The sequence below is a fragment of the Sus scrofa genome, chromosome 5 (genome assembly GCF_054392235.1).
Source record: "Sus scrofa isolate SSC_HxYL_T2T_F1_AM1 chromosome 5, Sscrofa_HxYL_maternal_Yorkshire_Landrace_v2.0, whole genome shotgun sequence".
NCBI lineage: Eukaryota > Metazoa > Chordata > Mammalia > Artiodactyla > Suidae > Sus > Sus scrofa.
Genome location: NC_139387.1, coordinates 78,919,337 through 78,938,124, shown reverse-complemented (window position 1 = coordinate 78,938,124; position 18,788 = coordinate 78,919,337). Strand labels below are relative to the sequence as shown.

The following is an 18,788-nucleotide window of genomic DNA, read 5'->3' as shown; positions in this document are numbered from 1 at the left end:
ATCCACTGTTGCTGTGGCTGTGGCATAGCTCTGATTCAACCCCTGGCCAGGGAACTTCCATATGTCTCAGGTATGGCCATAAAAACAACAACAACAACAAAAATTAAAATAAATTGTTAATACTATAAAGAAGCACCAATTTGAAATGCTTGAAGCTTTACAAAATATGTAATATTTACTATAAATGTATAAACACATAATATGTTATAATCATTCACGTTACTGTCCTCTGTTTGGAATACAGCAAATCTATTGAACGTTACCTTTTTGGTGTTGAATACCTTCAGCACTTTTCCGGTTATACCCCAAAACCAGCATGACATTTTTAAGGCTTCCTTTATCAAAAAATAAAAGTTTTCTGTTAAAACAATGTAATAATTTGAACTTTAAAGAGTACAACTATTCATATTTTAAGACCAAAAAAAAAAAAAAAAAAAACCCAGAACTTAACAACTCTACTATTTAAGAGATCCCTCAACTATACTGAATTAAAAAATACTCTCCAAGATGACCAGTAATTTTTTAAAGCTAGAAAATACTATAATTATTATTTGTGTGAATCTGAGAAAAGAGTTTAACTTTCTGAAAAATAGGTTCGACTCCACCCAAAGTTACATGTTAAAGAGGCAGTGTGTTTAAAAGTGCTTTGGATACTATAATGCACTTGTTAAAAGTGACGTATGCGGATTCAAATGTACTAGGTCCTTGGTTAGACGCTGGGAATAAAGAGGAACAAATATGAGCAGACCCAACCCAAGTGGAGTTTATGGTCTAGTGAGGAGATTAGTTCCTAATTAGTAACTAAATTAACTAGGCACAAAATGAAACAGCACACCCAAAACCTTGAGAGAGGGTGAAGCAGAGAATTTAAGAGACACTGAACTTTCTTCTAGACCAGGAAGAGCAGAAAGGAATATGGCAAATGACAGAGGCTAGAGAGCGGGTGAAGCCAGATCACCTTGTAGATATGTTTAAATTATTAAGAAAAACTATTAAACCCATTGAAATCCCACCATAACATTAGTAATGAACAGCCATTTGGGTCCTAAATCACACACAAATTGAATTGGAGGAAAACTACAACCTTGGTGAATAAGGCTAAGGAGATAACCTGCTAGGACCTACTACAGAGCTGGCATGGCTGTATGTCCTGGTGGGCACCAACCACTTAACAGCACCTAATTCTAGCTCCTTCTGTGCAGTTTGGACATCCAGTCATGGAGAATGGGTAAGGCTGAGGAGAAACAATTGTTCCTATATATTCCTATAAAAGGAATTTACCATTCTTTTCATCCTGTCAAACATTTTATTTCTCATTTGCTGACGTTACATAACTCTGGTGTTGTGGAACTTAACCCCATTTTTGTGATCAAGTCTGTACATATACTAAGTCTATTCCCTAAAGCAAAGAATTAGTCAAAAGAAAATAATTAAATGTGAATATCCTGTATTATCATGATTTCTTTATATTTAAATAGAAAAGTAGGAGCAAGAAAAGGCATAAAAGCTGGAGTAAAACATGATTTGTCAATATTTGTAGATTGTGAGGTTCAGCATATATTGCTGCAAGAATATAAATTTGTTTATAGATTAAAAAACCAAACAGGATTCTTTAACAAGGATAGGAAGCTTAAACTATGGTCACAATAAACATGTGCTTTAACATCTTTGATCAGAAAGTTAAAAAATACTCAACATTATGTATTTTTGCCTTAGTTAAAAAGAAAAAGAGAGAAAATTGGGCCGAATTTAGCATTTACTTATAATAATCTGCTTCTCTCATGGGGCTAAAGACATGGACCACCTCCATGTTTTTAAGGGCCCTATTCAAAATTTATCCCACAAAATTTGAACTTCTGAGAGCCTTCATATGACATTGGAAAGTGAAAACTTAAATTTAAAATAAAATTTTGAGAGTCTTAGAGAATATGAAAAAAAAAGGTCTAAAGGAAAGAAACATGCCTAACTGTGTGGTCATCATGACTCTGACAGAATCGCAGAAGTTGTGAATTATACGCATAATTCGACGAGTTGAAAGATCAAGGAGTAAGATATGGCCTCCACCAGTTCCTATCCAGAGAGCAGTGTTCTTCTGGAGGCAGAGAGTTTTCACTCTCCCAGAATAAGACAGTTTGTGTTTCAATTCCTTGTTTGCTTTGGCCAGTTCCTCCCTAAAATCATAAAGAAAGTATGCATTAATATTTTCAAAAATAAGGAGGTAAAATAAATGTGTCTCTCTCTCTAGAGACACATACACATAACACATATATATAACATTTAAAATTACGAACATATGACAATATACATTACATACCAACAAAATTGTACAAAATTAATTTTGCTAAATATAGAATGCCAAAGATCCATGTTTTCTACTTGAAGCATAAATTATCAAATATAACACAACAACTGCCTTTTCAAGAAATTATAAGACAGATACAATTTTATAAATAACAAGCCTATATAATCCAGAAAAAAATAAATAAATTTGCCCAAAATGAAGGGGGGAAAAAGTTAGTTTCCAAAGCTTTCCATGAAGTTCAAAAGTTATAAAGGAAAATAAAATTATGGTCATCTACACGTAAAAGATATGATTAGAGGCATTCCTGCTGTGGTGCAGTAGGTTAAGAATCTGACTGCAGTGGCTTAGATCACTGTGGAGGCGTGGATTCAATCCCTGGCCCAGTGCAGTGGATTAAAGATCCAGCATTGCTGCAGTTGTGGCGTAGGCTGAAGCTGGGGCTCAGATTCAATCCCTGGCCAGGGAAATTCCATATGCTGATGGTGTAGCCATAAATTAAAAAAAAAAAAAGATATGAATACAAACCACTAAATTTTTCCCTGAACTAATGAATAATTCATGACAAAAATGAGATATACAGAAATGAGAGAATCCTAATAATTTTAGAACTTCAGGAAGTAAGGGACCCTTTACCAGGAAGAATTGTCAGCTCTTCTGAACCTAAGTCTCTTCACCATCTAGAGAAAAACTTAGAAGATTCTAGGAAAGTAAAGTTTGAAATCTCATTTTATGAATATATGGTATATAATGAACTGTTCTCCAAGGGTTAAGAAAATCTATACAGTAAAACCAAGACAAAACAAAGCTATGAAGAAGCTAGCAAATATGGCTGGCAATGGTCTTGTGTCCCAGCAGCAGCAGCACACAAGGGATCTGTCTGATGTGAAGTCTCAGACACGCTGGATTCCACTAAGCACTGCACTCTCAGCTGGAGTCTTGAACATCCCTTCTTAGCTCACTGATCAATCCAGTAGGCTTTTTCACCCATATTTTATATTGTTCCATGACTTTTTCGTTCTTTCTTGAAGAAATCATATCTACTACATTCTTTTTATTAGAGTTGATTTATAGCATTGTGTCAATTTCTGCTGTACAGCATAATGACCCAGTCATATATACATATACACATGTATATGCATATGCACATTCTTTTATCTCATACTATCCCATCATGTTCAATCCCAAGAGACTGGATATAGTTCCCTGTGCTATATAGTAAGACCTCGTTGCTCATTCATTCTAAATGTAATAGTTTACATCTAACAACCCCAAACTCCCCATCTATCCCACTTCCTCCCCCTTACCCCTTGGCAACCAAAAATCTGTTCTCCATATCTGTGAGTCTGTTTCTGTTTGGCAAATAGGTTCATTTGTGCCATATTTTAGATTCCAATAACGAAATTTGCTGGATACCAACAGATGGTGCCAAGAAGCAGCAACAATTTTGTTTCTGAGGATTTTTTTTTAATTTTTTTCTATTTATAAGTAGAAAGGAAGAAAAACTCCTCCCTCTGTGAAATCTGAAGTGTAAAGACAGCTCCTATAGGCATGAAATAAAGAACCAATGGCACTGTACCTACATTCAACAACATATTGTACACTTAATTTGTTAAGCGGGTAGGTTTCATGGTTTCATGTTGTATTCTTTTCACAACAAAACAAAATTTCAAGAAAAAAATTAATTTACTTTAAAAAGTGCACACAGTCTATTAGTTCACAGAGTTTTTCAGTCTTCTTGTCACGAACTTCCACAAAAGGGCTATTTTTCTTAGCAATGTAAAGAGCTGTGTCTACCACCACTGCTATGATGTTGGAGTCACTGAAAGATGCATAAGAAAACCTAGGGGGAAACAAAAGAATATCAGCACCATTCATTTTTCTACTATTTCAAAATGTAATACAAACTTGCATTAGTTTTTAATGCACGTAAAGGATTAACACTCTTTGAAAGAAACAGGCTAGTGTGTTTGGCAATTATTTCACATTATCCTCTAGCCCTTCTGAACAGAATATGTTGTTATTTCACTTCATTTTAGTTACTTAATATTTTTCCCTTGATAATAAAATAAAGATAACTAAAGTTTCTCATTTTTATTTTAATTTCAGTTTTATCTGGTTCTTAATAGAATTTTATATTGTCCAAATATGCAAAGTATCTTGATTTCTTTAAAAAAAATCACAATATCTGTAACTTTATGATAGTTCAATAAAATCCTTATTATCAAGAATGACTGGGAAGTTAAAAGGTTAGCCATTTATATCTAGAGTTATAAAAGATAACACGTTAAAATCAACTTTAGTGGCAGAGTCTTCAAATATCAAAGGATATTTTTGCATCAACACAAGCCAGTCAAGGTATGGAAAAAAAAATCCACATCTTCATCCAAACATAAATAGAACATAAATTGTAATTTTCCCCCTTTGAAAATAAAGGGAAATGACAAGACATTTTTAAACATCTATCTTCCAATCTAGGACATTTGACATTTTACACATTTTGCAAATGGACTGGCTACCCAAGCCTACATCTGCTTGGCAAACCCCTAGTTAGCCTTTGAGGCTTAACCTAAATGTCAGCTCCTCTGGAATTCTTCCTGACCTATTGAAATAGACCAACCATTCTCTTTCCCCCAACTGGTGTAGCTGTAGTATTATAGACCTTAATAGATATAAATTTGTATTTATTACTGTGCACTTGACACTAGACTGTCCCTTTACATATCTGCTTAACAGGAAAAAGTTGGATGCAACCGGAGACAATTTCTGAGAAGCAGCAAATATTTCCAAAGTGTCTATGAAACTGGGTCCTAATCTCCTTTGGGAAAGGAACAGCTTCGAGGGCTGGTATTTATGGGAATTCTCTCTAGTAAAGCAGCTACCCTCCAAATCTTAAATGGAATTTGAGGGCGTTAACTGATACTATGACCTCATAACATGTTCTATGAAATAAAATAATCAGGGACCCTCTCTTCCTAAATATTTTCAGCCTTACACAGGTTGGTTAAAAAGAGAAATTACGGAATGAGAATAAGTTCATCCAAATATTTGCCAAATGCTAGGAAGTAAACCTATGAACACAACAGAAGATCCTCATGCATGAAAATTTATATAGCAGTGTATCTGAACCCTGACTGCACTTTATACAACACACACACACACATACTTCAATGTGTGTCACTGAGGCCCAGGACCCACCCCAGGCTTAATTCATCCACTTTAATTAGTCTGAGGTAGGTCCCCAGCATCAGATTATTTTCAGCTACCTAGTTTTTTTTTTTCTTTCTTTTACAATATTGTCAAAATTTATTTTCAGAAATAAAGCAAAGCTACTGTTTAAGAAAATAAAACCAAGCCAGTTTTACATAAAACTGGTGAATGTGTGAACAGCATTCTATTTCTATAACAACTGAGTTTACCTAGTGGTTTCTAATGTGCAGCCAATTGAGAGCCAGTAGGTCTAGTGGCATTAAGAAAAGCATTTTTGAATTATAAAATCACGTGATAGCTATTGTGCAGGGAAATAAGAGATATAACAGAAGAACAAATCCAAGGCACCTAATCTCCACAGGTGGGATCAGAGATAGCCACACAGAGGAAGTGACCTTTGGACTGAAAGAGGCAAGAGGCATAGTGGTTATCCAGGAAAAGAGAGAACCACATGCAAAGGCTAGGGTGAAAGGGAGCAGGATGCCTTCAAGAACTGAGACAAATTCATTTCGGCTAAGACAGAAAGGGCAAGGAGGTTGCAAAATAAGAATCTAGAGAAATAAGCAAGGACTAAATCACGAAGTGCCTGGAAAGCTATCTGAAGGAATTTGGACTGTGTGGAAAGGACATCAGAATGCCACTGAATAGTTTTAAGCAGGAGAGCGGCATTAGTTAATGGGCATTTTAGAAGAGTCCCTCTGTCTGCAATGTCAGGAATGGTTTGAACGGAGGAAAATCAGGGGTTGAGAAGTGGAAGAAAGGTGCTGTTGTTTCACATGGCCATTGATGGTAGAAGACTGCCTGGCCCATGGTAGCAGCAATCAAACAGTGAGAAGTACGAGTACCTGAGTCAATTAGGAAGAGTGTCAAGTGAATAAAAGACAGTTAAGGACAGAGGAATCAAGGATTATTTCCAACTTTTGGTCTTAAGCAATTAGATGGATATTCCCTGAGATAAGAATTTCTGACTCAAAGCTAATAATAATCATGATAATTATCTAAAATTTATTGAGAGCTTACCAAGTGTTGGACTTCATGTTAAGCTACATATATTACTTTCTCTTCTTTGGTCTTCTTCCAAGTATCCCTTTGAGAGAGAGTATATTATGATCCTCTGCTTAGAGAGGACTAAATAAAGATTTGAAAAGTTCTTGCCAAGTTCACATAAAAAATACAGGGCAAAGCAAATATCTGAACATCTTGCCCACAACCCTACATTGCTTCTCACCGAGGAATAGAGTAAATAAGAACCAACTGCAAAGATCTGGGTAAAATACAACTTGAAAAACTGAAACAACAAATTGGATCAAGGTTTATATTTTATTTTATTTTGTTTAAAATTGGTATCACAAACTTTTCTGTAGAGATGTCTGCATAATTTACAAATCCAGAGAGGACCTGATTCCTGAGGCCTGTTTCCTACAATTAATAGTTAATAAAAATTACCCAGAGGGATAATGGTGAGCTCAGGGTCTTTCTGCTTGCAAGACGGTGGAGCAGAAAGACCCTGAGCTTACCTTTCTCACAGGCACACCAAAATCACAGCTATTTGTAGAATAACCATTGATGGAAAAGGCCAAAACCTACTAGAAAAGATCTTCTACAACTAAAGATAAAAAAGGGGAACCAAACTGGGAGAGGTAATAGCGGCTGGAGTCAAGATATAGTCAAATCCCATATTCTCAGGTGGGCATTTCACAAATAGGAGAAGAATAATAACTGCAGAGCCTTCTCAGAAAGGAAAGAAAAGTCCAAACTCTACTTTGAGCTCCCCAACCCAGGGTTCCTGCAGCAGTAAGATGAACCCCAGAGCATCTGGCTTTGAAGGCCACTGGGGCTTACTTTTGGAACTCCCAGAAGGGTGAGAGAAATAGATAATTCACTCTTAAAAGGGCACACATAAAACATCACATACTCTGGAACCCAAGCTAGGAATCTGGATCAGACCTATTCACTGGTCTTGGAGAGTCTCCTGAAGAGGCAGGAGGCAACTGCAGCTCACCTTGGGTGAGCTCACACAGACACTGGCTTCACGATACCCCAGGAACTGCAGCCAACCATTTCAGGGCTACAGGGTCACCCACCAACAACCTTACACCTGCTCTGGGGTCCCTTAGTAACGTAACCAGAACACAGAACCCAGCTTTGCCTGCCAGTAAGTTAGCACTAGCCCCAGGATCTGCTTTTACTCCCAGTGGACAGGCCACAGTTGCTGGGTTTCCTGAATCCTGATTCTACTCATTGGCAATGCAGCACTACCTCTAGAGCACCCCAAAGTTCCACTCAGATGCTTCATAACCTGGTACTGTAAACCAGAGGCCAGCAGCCTCAGGACAAGGCAAGACCTGGTAACCGAATGAACCAGAGGCCAACCAAGCCTACTAGACCACCACAGAGTCAGTCTACCACAACATAAAGACCCTTGAAACCCTCAAAATGGGAACCAATATTGCTCTGGTGATGAGAAGAAGCTGCACTGCTGGAACACATAGGATGTCTCCTCCAAAAGGCCACTTTTTCAAGGTTAAGAAACATAACAAACCTACCAGATAAATTGATATAAAAAAGTAAGTTAGGCAAAATGAGATGACAGAACATATTCCAAATGAAGGAATGAGATGAAAAGTGATTAAAAGGAAAAAAAATTAAAATCAAGAATACCCAGCAAGGCTCTCATTCAGAATCGATGGAGAGATCAAAAGTTTACAGACAAGCAAAAGCTAAAAGAGTTCAGCACAACCAAACCAGTCTTATAAGAAATATTAAAGGAACTTCGCTAAGTGATAAAGATACGACCACAAGAAGGAAAATGAAAATCAGGAAAGGAAAAAGCTCATTGGTAAGGGCAAACATGTAGCAATGCTAGGAAATCAATCACACACAGAGCTAGTAGCAAGGTTAAAAGACAAAAGTAGTAAAATCATGTATATCCACAGTAAGCAGTTAAGGGACATGCAAAACAATTAGGTGTAAAATATGACATCGAATACAGTAATTGTGAGGGACGGAGAGTATAAAGGCAGGGTTGTTAAAATGCATTAGAAATTAGGAAATCAGGAACTTGAAACAATCATATATAGAGATTGCTACACTTAAATCTTACATGATCACAAAACAAAAATTTATAATAAATTCTGGAGGTTAAACAATATGTACTAAACAACAAATGGATTACTGAAGAAATCAAATGAGAAATCAAAAATACCTAGGGACAAGTGAAAATGAAAATACAATGATCCAAATCTATGGGATACAGAAGAAGCAGTTCAAAGGAGCAAATTTACAGCAATACAAGCTTACTTCAGAAACACAAAAAATCTCAAATTAATGAGCTAACCTTGCACCTAAAGGAACTAGAAAAATAAAAAACAAAACCCAAATTTAGTACAGAGAGAGCTATCACAAAGATCAGAGAAGAAATAAATAAAATAAAGACTAAAAAAATCAACAGAAAAGATCAATGAAACTAAGATCTGGTTCTTTGAAAAAATAAACAAAACTGATAAACCTTTTGGCAGACTCATCGATAAAAAAAAAAAAAATGATAGGGCCCAAATCAATAAAATAAGAAAAGAAAAGGGAGAAGTTACAATCAACACCACAGACTACAAAGGATCATAAGACATTACTATGAACAACTGTATGCCAAAAATTGATGACCTGGAAGAAATGAACAAATTCCTAGACATATACAATCTAACAATATTGAGCCAGGAAGAAATATAAAATATGAACAGATCAATTACCACTAATTAAACTGAACCAGCAACAATAATAAAAAAAAAAATTCCAACAAACAAAAGTCCAGGACCAGACAGCTTCACAGATGAATTCTACTAAACATTTAGAGAAGAATTAACATTTACCCCTTTCAAAATATTCCAAAATATTACAGAGGAAGGAATGTTTCTGAATTCACACTATGAGGCCAGCTTCACCCTGATACTAAAACCAAACAAAGAAAATACACAAAAATGAAAATTACAGGCCAATATCACCAATAAACATAGATTCAAAAATTCAAAAATCAAAAAACAAAACATGAACAAATCAAAGCCAACAAGACATTAAAAGGATCATACACCATGATCAAGTGGGATTTCTCTCAGGGCTACAAAGATGTTTCAATATCCACAAATCAATCAATGTGATTCACCACATTAACAAACTTAAGAATAAAATTCACGTGATCATCTCAATAGATGCAGAAAAAGCTTCTGACAAAATTCAGCTGTGATTTATGATAAAAACTCTCCAGAAAGTGGGACTAGAGGGAGCATATCTCAACATAATAAAGGCCATATATGACAAGCACTTGGCCAACATCATTCTCCACAGTCAAAATCTGAAAACATTTCCTCTAAGATCAAGAAGACAAGGATGCCTATTCTCATTACTTTTATTTAACATAATATTGGAAGTCCTAGACACAGCTATCAGAAAAGAAACAGAAATGAAAGATACCCAAATTGGAAAAGAAGAAGCAAAAATGTCACTCTTTGCAGATGACATGATACTATACACAGAAAATCCTAAAGATGCTACTGAAAACTATTAGAGTTCATCAATGAATTCAGTAAAAAGTTGTAGGATACAAAATTAATATACAGAAATTGTTGCATTTCTTTGCACTAACAACGAACTATTGAAAGAGCAATTAAGGACATTAAAAAAAAAATACCTAGGAATTACCACATAAAAAAAAATAAAATACCTAGGAATAAATCTACCTAAGGAGGTAAAAGACTTATACTCAAAAAACTATAAGGCACTGATGAAAGAAACTGAAGATGACACAAACAGATGTAAAGATATAATGTGTTCATGGACTGGAAGAACTGATTTTGTTAAAATGATCATACCGCCCAAGAACAATCTACAGATTCAGTGCTAAGCCTATTAAAATATCAAAGGCATTTTCCACAGAACAAGTAACTTTAAAATTGTATGGAAACACAAAAGACTTGAATTGCCAAAACAGTCTTAAGAAAGAAGAACATAACTGTAGGAATCATATTCCCTGACTTCAGACTATATTACAAAGCTACAGTAATCCAAACACAAAACAGACACATAGATCAATGGAACAAACAGAGACAAGAAATAAACCCACCCACTTAAGTTCATTTAATTTACAACAAAGAAAGCAAGAATATACAATGGAGAAAAGACAGTCTCTTCAATAAGTGGTGCTACAATAACAGGACAGCTACATAGAAAATATTGAAATTAGAACATTCTCAAACACCAAACACAAAAGTAAATTCAAAATGGATTAAAGATTTAAAAGTTAGATCAAATATTATGAAAAACTCCTAGAAGAAAACATAGGCTGAACACTCTTTGACATAAACTGTAGCAAGGAGTTCCCATCACGGCACAGTGGAAACGAAGCTGACTAGGAACCATGGGGTTGCGGGTTTGATCCCTGGCCTCACTCAGTGGGTTAAGGATCCGGCATTGTCATGAGCTGTGATGTAGGTTGCAGATGCAGCTCAGATCTGGCATTGCTGTGGCTGTGGTGTAGGCTGGTGGCTACAGCTCCGATTCAACCCCTCACCTGGGAACCTCCATATTCTGCAGGTGTGGCCCTAAAAAGACAAAAATGAAATAAATAAATTGTAGCAATTTTTTTTGGACCTGTCTCTTAAATCAAGGAAACAACAGCAAAAATAAACAGTGGGATCTAATTAAACTTAAAAGCTTTTGAACAGCAAAGGAATGCATCAACAAAATGAAAAGACAACCTACTGAATGGGAGAAAATATTTGCAAATGATATGATCGATAAGAGGATAACGTCAAAAATTTTACTTAAAAAATTTTATAAATAGCTCCCACAACTCAACATCAAAATAACAAACAAAAAACAACCTAGCCATACAATGGGAAGAAGATCAGAACATTTTTCCGAAGATATACAGATGGTCTACAGTCATATGAAAAGATGCTGACATCATTAATTATCAGAGAAACACAAATTAAAACCACAAGAGACATCACCTCACATGTGTCAGGATGGCTATCATCAAAAAGACCATAACTAACAAATGCCAACGAGAACGTGGAGAAAAGGTAAACCTCATACAGTGTTGGTGAAAATGTAAATTAATACAGATACTATGGAAAACAGTATGGAGGTTTCTTTAAAAAACTAAAAATAGAACTATCATATGACCCAGCAATTCCACTTTTGGGTATTTATATGAAAACACTAATTTGAAAAGATACATGCACACCAATATTCATACTAGTATTATTTATAACTGCCAAAATATGGAAGCAAAGTGTCCATCAACATATGAATGGATAAAGATGATGTGATATATATATATTCCTACCATATATGTAGGAAGAGGCACCCATAAAAAAGAATGGAATTTTGTCATTTGCAATAACATGGAGAGACTTGGAAGTTATTAGGTTAAGCGAAATAAGTCAGATAAAGAAAGACAAATACTGCTTGGTATCACTTATATGTGGAATATAAAAAATGAAACCAATTAGTGAAAACAACAAAACAGAAACAGATGAGAACTGCCTAGTGTTTACCAGTGGGAATAGGGAAGGGGGGGGCCAAAATAATGTCAGGGGATTAAGAGGTACAAACTATTCTGCACAAAATAAATAAGCTACAAGGATATAAAGCACAACACAGGGAATATATTATTCTCCTACCATATTTTATAATAACTATAAATGGAATAAAAACTTTAAGACTCATGACTATGTTGTACGCCCGAAACTTATAAAATACGGTAAATCAACTATACCTTAAAAAAATGAAAGAACAAAGAAAATTATCCACATTATACATGTAAAATCTATAGCTTCAGTAAAATAATGAGTTGATTGCTTTTTGAATTCAAATGCTTAATTTGATAGAGATAATGAAAATAATAAAAATTCCGATTGATAAATACTACTAAAAAGTACCATGGGTTTTCATCTTTTATCACAAATTTGACCAGACTGGGTGAATTTTTAATGCTCCTCTGCTTCCTAAGTTCTACAATGAATGTTTAAATTTATAACAGAAAAATAAAGTATACATTTTGAACAAATTTTGTTTGGGATTATGAAAGCATTACTCACATGATTATAAAGAACAAACATGAATAAAAGGATAAATTAGGGGTTCCCATCGTGGAGCAGCAGAGACGAATCTAGGAACCATGAGGTTTCGGGTTCGATCCCTGGCCTCACTCAGTGGGTTAAGGATCTGGCATTGCCATGAGCTGTGGTGTAGGTCACAGATGTGGCTTGGATGCTTCGTTGCTGTGGCTGTGGTGTAGGCCAGCAGCTACGGCTCTGATTGGACCCCTAGCCTGGGCGCCTCCATATGCCATGGGTGTGGCCCTAAAAAACAAACAAACAAACAAACAAAAGATAAATTAGTTCCATAGATAGGAATAACTTACAGCTGATTTGTCCTGGTCTCGATGAGTTTCTGAATGGTGAAGTCATCAGAAAACGAGAAAACTTTTGTACCACATCCTCCCCACATAATGTTTTTTTCGGTTAAATTCATGGATTCACTCAAACACATCAGTGGAGTACTGACATTTCCTATGCTGAGTATCTTCAAAGGAGCAGCTCCTTTACACTTTGCCAAAGAGAGAAAACACATTCAGTAAACTGAGGGCCTACAGAATGAAAGTGTAGAATTTGAGCTTCCTAAAAACTACTTTCCCATCTTCAATGTTAGAGGTATTCATATAAAAATTTGAATATACTTTTCAAAGGATTTATAAAAATATGATTTAATTCAGATTGTATTCAATGCATTATTTTTATAATCAATCTCTTCACTTCTCCAAGCAAAAATAGTACAGGAAATAACCTAGAGATCAATAAATTTTGAAATAGAAGGCATTCAACATGTACCTTAACACTTTTATCTTCAAAAACTGCTAAGTTGCCGTCAGCAGTTCCCACTAAAAGGAAATTTTTTTGCTTGCTAAAAGAAAAAATACCAAAACTGTTACAAAAAGAATGTTTATATTGATCAGGAGAGGCTAAACATTCCCACTAGTTTAACTAAACTTTAGACAGTTTTCTTCCTGTGTATTGGCCCCTGATTTTGCCTTTACTTGAGAAAACTGAAATTTCTTTTTCTGCCCATTGGAGATGGAGATCTTCCCCAGACTCTTGCAAGTTTTACAACCCAAGAATGTCTTTCTCAAGATTCTGGAAGCTCTCCCTTTGAAATGGAACCAAGAAAGACATGTACCCCCATCTCCTACTCACTGTGGGAGAGTAGGAACCTGACTTTAATAAGCAACAATTAGCACACACAGATGACCTAATACACTGACTCGCCTCCTCCCCCATATCCTCCAGTACTTTTCACTAGCTCATTACAGGGCTTAAAAACGCTCCCACTTTTCACTTCAGCAGAGCTGAGTTCAATTCCTCTCTGCTACTGCAAAATCTTAAACACAAAGTCTTCCTTGCCTATTTGACTTCATCTGATGAAATTTTTATTTGACAGTATCCAAATAATTTCAACTTCAAAATTGCCAGGGGAGTTTATATTTCAGTCACCAGAAACCTGCACTTTATATATTTATTCATTTTCCAGCACCAACTTAAACCAAAGAAGAATATGGTGTATAATCTAAAGGGTTCCTGGAAATCATCCCACCCCAAATATACAGCAAGAATGTGTTACTCACACCTGAAACTCTGCCATTTAGATAAATTCCTTTGAGATAAAATCCTTTCAACTAATAATGGTTAAGCCATTTTCACCATTAGCAAATTGTGAGTTCAAATACTTAGTTTTTTTTTTCCAATTTGGTATTTAGTTAACTAATATGCTTAAGACTGGCACAAAATAGGCTACTGAGATGACAGATAGATAGATAGGTATTTGAATATATCTACATACACAAAGAAAGAATGAGAATTCATCTTCAAAGGGGCCCTACTAAGTTAAATTGATGTGATTAGTGGTTAGTCACAGCTGAGGTAAAACCAGGAGCAAGGTTGGTGGGCCTGAAGAAATGACTGACCTATTTTTTAACTGCACCAGTTTCATCTGTATGCAGAAAAATACGATATCGTTGTCTTCCTACAATTGCCTTTAATATATGCAACCGATGAGAAAATGTGAAAGATGTGCAACCTTTACTGATACTATAACAATTTTGCACACTATTAAGTCATCTAAAAGGTATGTAATTTTCCCCCAATGGTCAAATTCACGACCTTACCTAGGCTTGGAAAAGGAATTGCAATACAAGCAAGTAACAGAGTCGGTCATCTTTTCCAGGGTGTGCCTCTTTCTCCCATCTTCAGTATTGATGACGAGGAGCACACCAGACTGTGTTCCAGACACAATCCAGCTTTCCTTTTCAAGAGGAAGATGCACCAAGGCTAAGCACAGTATTCTGCTATCAGTAACTTCCTGTTAAGAAAAGGAAACACACTCTAAAGGATGTGGTTCTAACTTAAGTGACGAGAATTTGAATGGAATGAAAATATTATGTTATCCACATACTTAACTGTTTTTTACTTTCTTGCTTTCAATTTTAAAAACAAGGCCAATTTTATTAATTTTCAACAATAAATGAGCTAACTGCCCCCCCAAAATCTACCTGACTAGAATGCACCTGAAACTAAAATTAAAAATTGAAAATTATTTCTTAATATTATTTCTGACTCCATCAAAATACTACACAAGGATTGTTCGACCTTAAAAATAATGTTTAGGCACAACATTTATTTCAAGTCTAAAAATTTACCTTATACTCCCCAATATAACTTATCGATGCATCTGCAGCAGCCACGACCAGATATCCTCTACCAGGCAGGTACAGCCACCCCAGCTGCTCTGAGTGTTAGCTACTAACAGCTCAGAGCTGCACCTCTCACTACAGAACCACCTTCAGCCACAGGAGCGGGCTTGCTCAGAAATGGCTGGGAGGTTTCCCTCCCCCACCCTTGGGCAAACTGCAGCCAATGACTGAGTGATAAGCGGGAATGAAAGACTGGACTCCTTGTCTGGTGAAGGGATAAAGCTGTGCTGCTCTGCACACTCCAGAGTTTCTTGTGGGTAATGACTCAGGTTAGCCCTCTTCAGAAACTACATTTTTGCTGAGCTTCTTCCCTTGCTACATGTGGCTTCCTGTCCTTCCTTAAAAGTTTCTTTCCCCTTAAATCACTATCTCTGTATCAGCTTTGTTTCTAGAAATTCTGACCTAAGAAACACAGATGGTGTGATTTTAAAATAAAACACACTATTTAATTTCTTGTGAACATGTGTGTTATAACATAAAGCTAATTTTTTAATTTAAGTTAATTTAATTTATTTTTTTTGTCTTTTTTGTCTTTTCTAGGGCTGCTCCCACGCATATGGATGTTCCTAGGGGTCTAATCGGAGCTGTAGCCACCAGCCTACACCAGAGCCGCAGCAACGCGGGATCTGAGCCACGTCTGTGACCTACACTACAGCTCACGGCAACGCCGGATCCTTAACCCACTAAGCAAGGCCAGGGATTGAACCTGCAACCTCATGGTTGCTAGTCAGATTCGTTAACCACTGCGCCTCGACAGGAACTCTGTAATTTTTTAATTTTAACTTTATGCCAAAGTATAGTTGATTTATAATGTTTAGGTATATAACAAAGTGATTCAGTTATGAAACAGGAGAAAGCTAATTTAATAATACCCCTACATTAGTGCATATTTAATTTCTTCCTAAGTAACTTTTTAATTAATAGATGCTTCAAAATAATTCATAGGAGTTCCTGTTGTGGTTCAGCAGGTTAAGAACCCAACACTGTCTTTGTGGGGATGCGAGTTCAATTCTTAGCCCCACTCACTAGGTTAAGGATCTGGCATTGCTGTAAGCTGCGGCATAGGTAGCAGATGTGGCTCAGATCTGGTGTTGCCGTGGCCGTGGTGCAGGCATCAGCTGCAGCTCCAGTTCCCAGTAGGCTGGGAACTTCCATACATCAGAGGTGTGGCCCTAAGAAGAAAAAAAAAAATTATAGAGCAAGTTTTCTAAAGTATCACTAACTTAAAGGGTAGTTGGACTTACCTCAGAAGTATATCTTTCCGTATTTAAGTCAAGAAATGAGAGCTGTCCTTTGTCAGTGTGCCCACAGCCCAGCCAAACGCTTGCGTTCTTGCTGTTATGATTCGAGGCAACCATGCATTCGACAATGAAGTTTTTAGGTATTGACATACGTCTCATCAGACAGATTAACTCAGCTGAATTCAAAATGTCAAAGACCTGAGAAAGTTTAAATAAATAACAAAATAATACACACTAAGTTAACGTACGTCCTCTTGAAAGACTGTATTGTTGTGCACAATGTAGTATTAAATGTTACAGCTCTATCAAGAAAAACTAAATCTGTTATTTAAACTGTGACCTACCTGAAGCAACAAGACTAATAAACAAACAATAGATAAAATTCCATTAAAATAATATTTATTTTTAAACTGTGCATGGTATATGCTTTTGTAACTTGAAAATCTCAAAAGTGCCATTCAAGTTTTTGAGTAGTGTCATATACTAAAAAAACAAAAACAAAAACAAAACAAAACAAAAAAACTCCAGATTCTTATGTAACCTATAAAATACTATAATGAACCATAATACTTAATGAACTGTAAGTGAAAATAAAAGGAAGAAAAAGTAAAACAAAAATTAAACTTTCACTATAATGATTTTTTTAAAAAATCTATGTGATGTACCCTGGTAGTAACCAAAATTAAAAAGCAAGAAGATCAAGCAGTCAAATGATTATATGATGTTTGATAAAGTCAGTGTATACATGTCCTCAGCTATTTCCAGGTAGGAAATGTAAAGCTGAACCAAAGTTTTCAACGAATTATTGTACAGAATCGAGTCCGCAACATTAAAACAGCTTTTATTTGATCTTTTAAAACCTGTTTCATTTAAAACATAGTAAGAGTTCTATTTCTAAAACCATGGTGCAAATGTTATTTGGACAAACCTTCTAGCTGGAAACACCTTAAAATGCTGAAGAAATTCTTTCTTTAAATTCTTAAAAACATGAAAGATCTGACAACACCATACAGAGTTACCAGGCCAAAATGTAAATGAAAGACAGAATTCAGAGAGGTCAGATGAACCCTAAAGCCAGATTTTTGCCCTTAGGCATTTGTTACTGAAGCAAAACTGATGTGTGGTTTTGAGTACCTTGAGGGGCTGGTAGGAAAGAGTTAAAATCTAGGGCGGTGCCAAATTGGAGACTCTATCAGCCCTGCTCCCACAAAGCTGGGATCCTCAAGGGCTGCAAATACTCTGAATACGCAGCCCTTGGGGATCCCAGAAATAAAGCCATTCCACACTCCCACTCTCACTCGTCTATAAGGAAGGACTTTACAAAGAGGGAGAGAGCAAAAGAACCCTGAGAAAATGCTTTTCATGACTTGCTCTCAAGATTTGTAGACCAAAGCCTGGGTGGTTCAAAAATATCTCAAGCCAGGAACTGGGTTTCAAGTAATTTACAGCAAGAAAATTCAGAAAAAAAAAAAAAAAGATGTTTAAATCCTGTATGGAGAATTATAAATTTTACTGAAAGATACTTAAGACCTAAATAGAGAGATAACTCACATTTAAGAATAGAAAGACTTAATATATCATAAGGATATTGTCTACAGAGTCAATGCAAGTCCAATCCAAAGAACAGTAGGATTTTTATACAAGTTGAAAAGTGATTTAAAAATTTATATGGAAAAATTCGGGAGTTCCCATTGTGTAGCAGCGGAAATAAATCCAGCTATTATCCATGAGGATGCAGGTTTGATACCTGGTCTCACTCAGTGGGTTAAGGATCCAGTGTTGCCGTGAGCTGTGGTGTAGGTCACAGACGCAGCTCAGATCCTGCATTGCTGTGGCTATGGCACAAGACGGCAGCTACAGCTCCAATTTGACCCCTAGCCTGGGAACCTCCATGTGTTGCAAGTGTGGCCCTAAAAAGCAAAAATAAAATAAAATAAAATAAAATAAAATAAAAATTTATATGGAAAAATTAAACCCAAGAAAAACTAGAGCATTTCTAAAGGGTAAAATTAAGGGGGGAAGGAGACTATTAAAAAGCTTCAAGAAGAGGTAAATTGATGAGTGAAAGAGAATGTGTGTATGTATCTTTGTGTGTGTATCACAGAGTGAAAATGGGGGAAGAAGGCAATGGAAGAAGGAAGAAACTATTTTATAGATGAAGCTGGAAAATTTGTGGAAATTGGATCAAGATTTCAAAATGTCAGTTCCCCATGGATTAGGAACCATCAAAAGCAAA

General features: G+C 36.0%; 1 protein-coding gene across 1 annotated transcript in view; it reads right to left on the bottom strand.

Moving 5' to 3' along the window:
- LRRK2 (leucine rich repeat kinase 2) overlaps positions 1–18,788 on the bottom strand; it is a 145,668-nt gene that overhangs the window by 2,297 nt on the left and 124,583 nt on the right. The window contains 7 exon segments of the mRNA NM_001113437.3: positions 264–335; positions 1,963–2,171; positions 3,990–4,142; positions 12,930–13,114; positions 13,396–13,468; positions 14,727–14,920; positions 16,556–16,750. Coding sequence (NP_001106908.2) covers positions 264–335; positions 1,963–2,171; positions 3,990–4,142; positions 12,930–13,114; positions 13,396–13,468; positions 14,727–14,920; positions 16,556–16,750 — 1,081 coding nt within the window.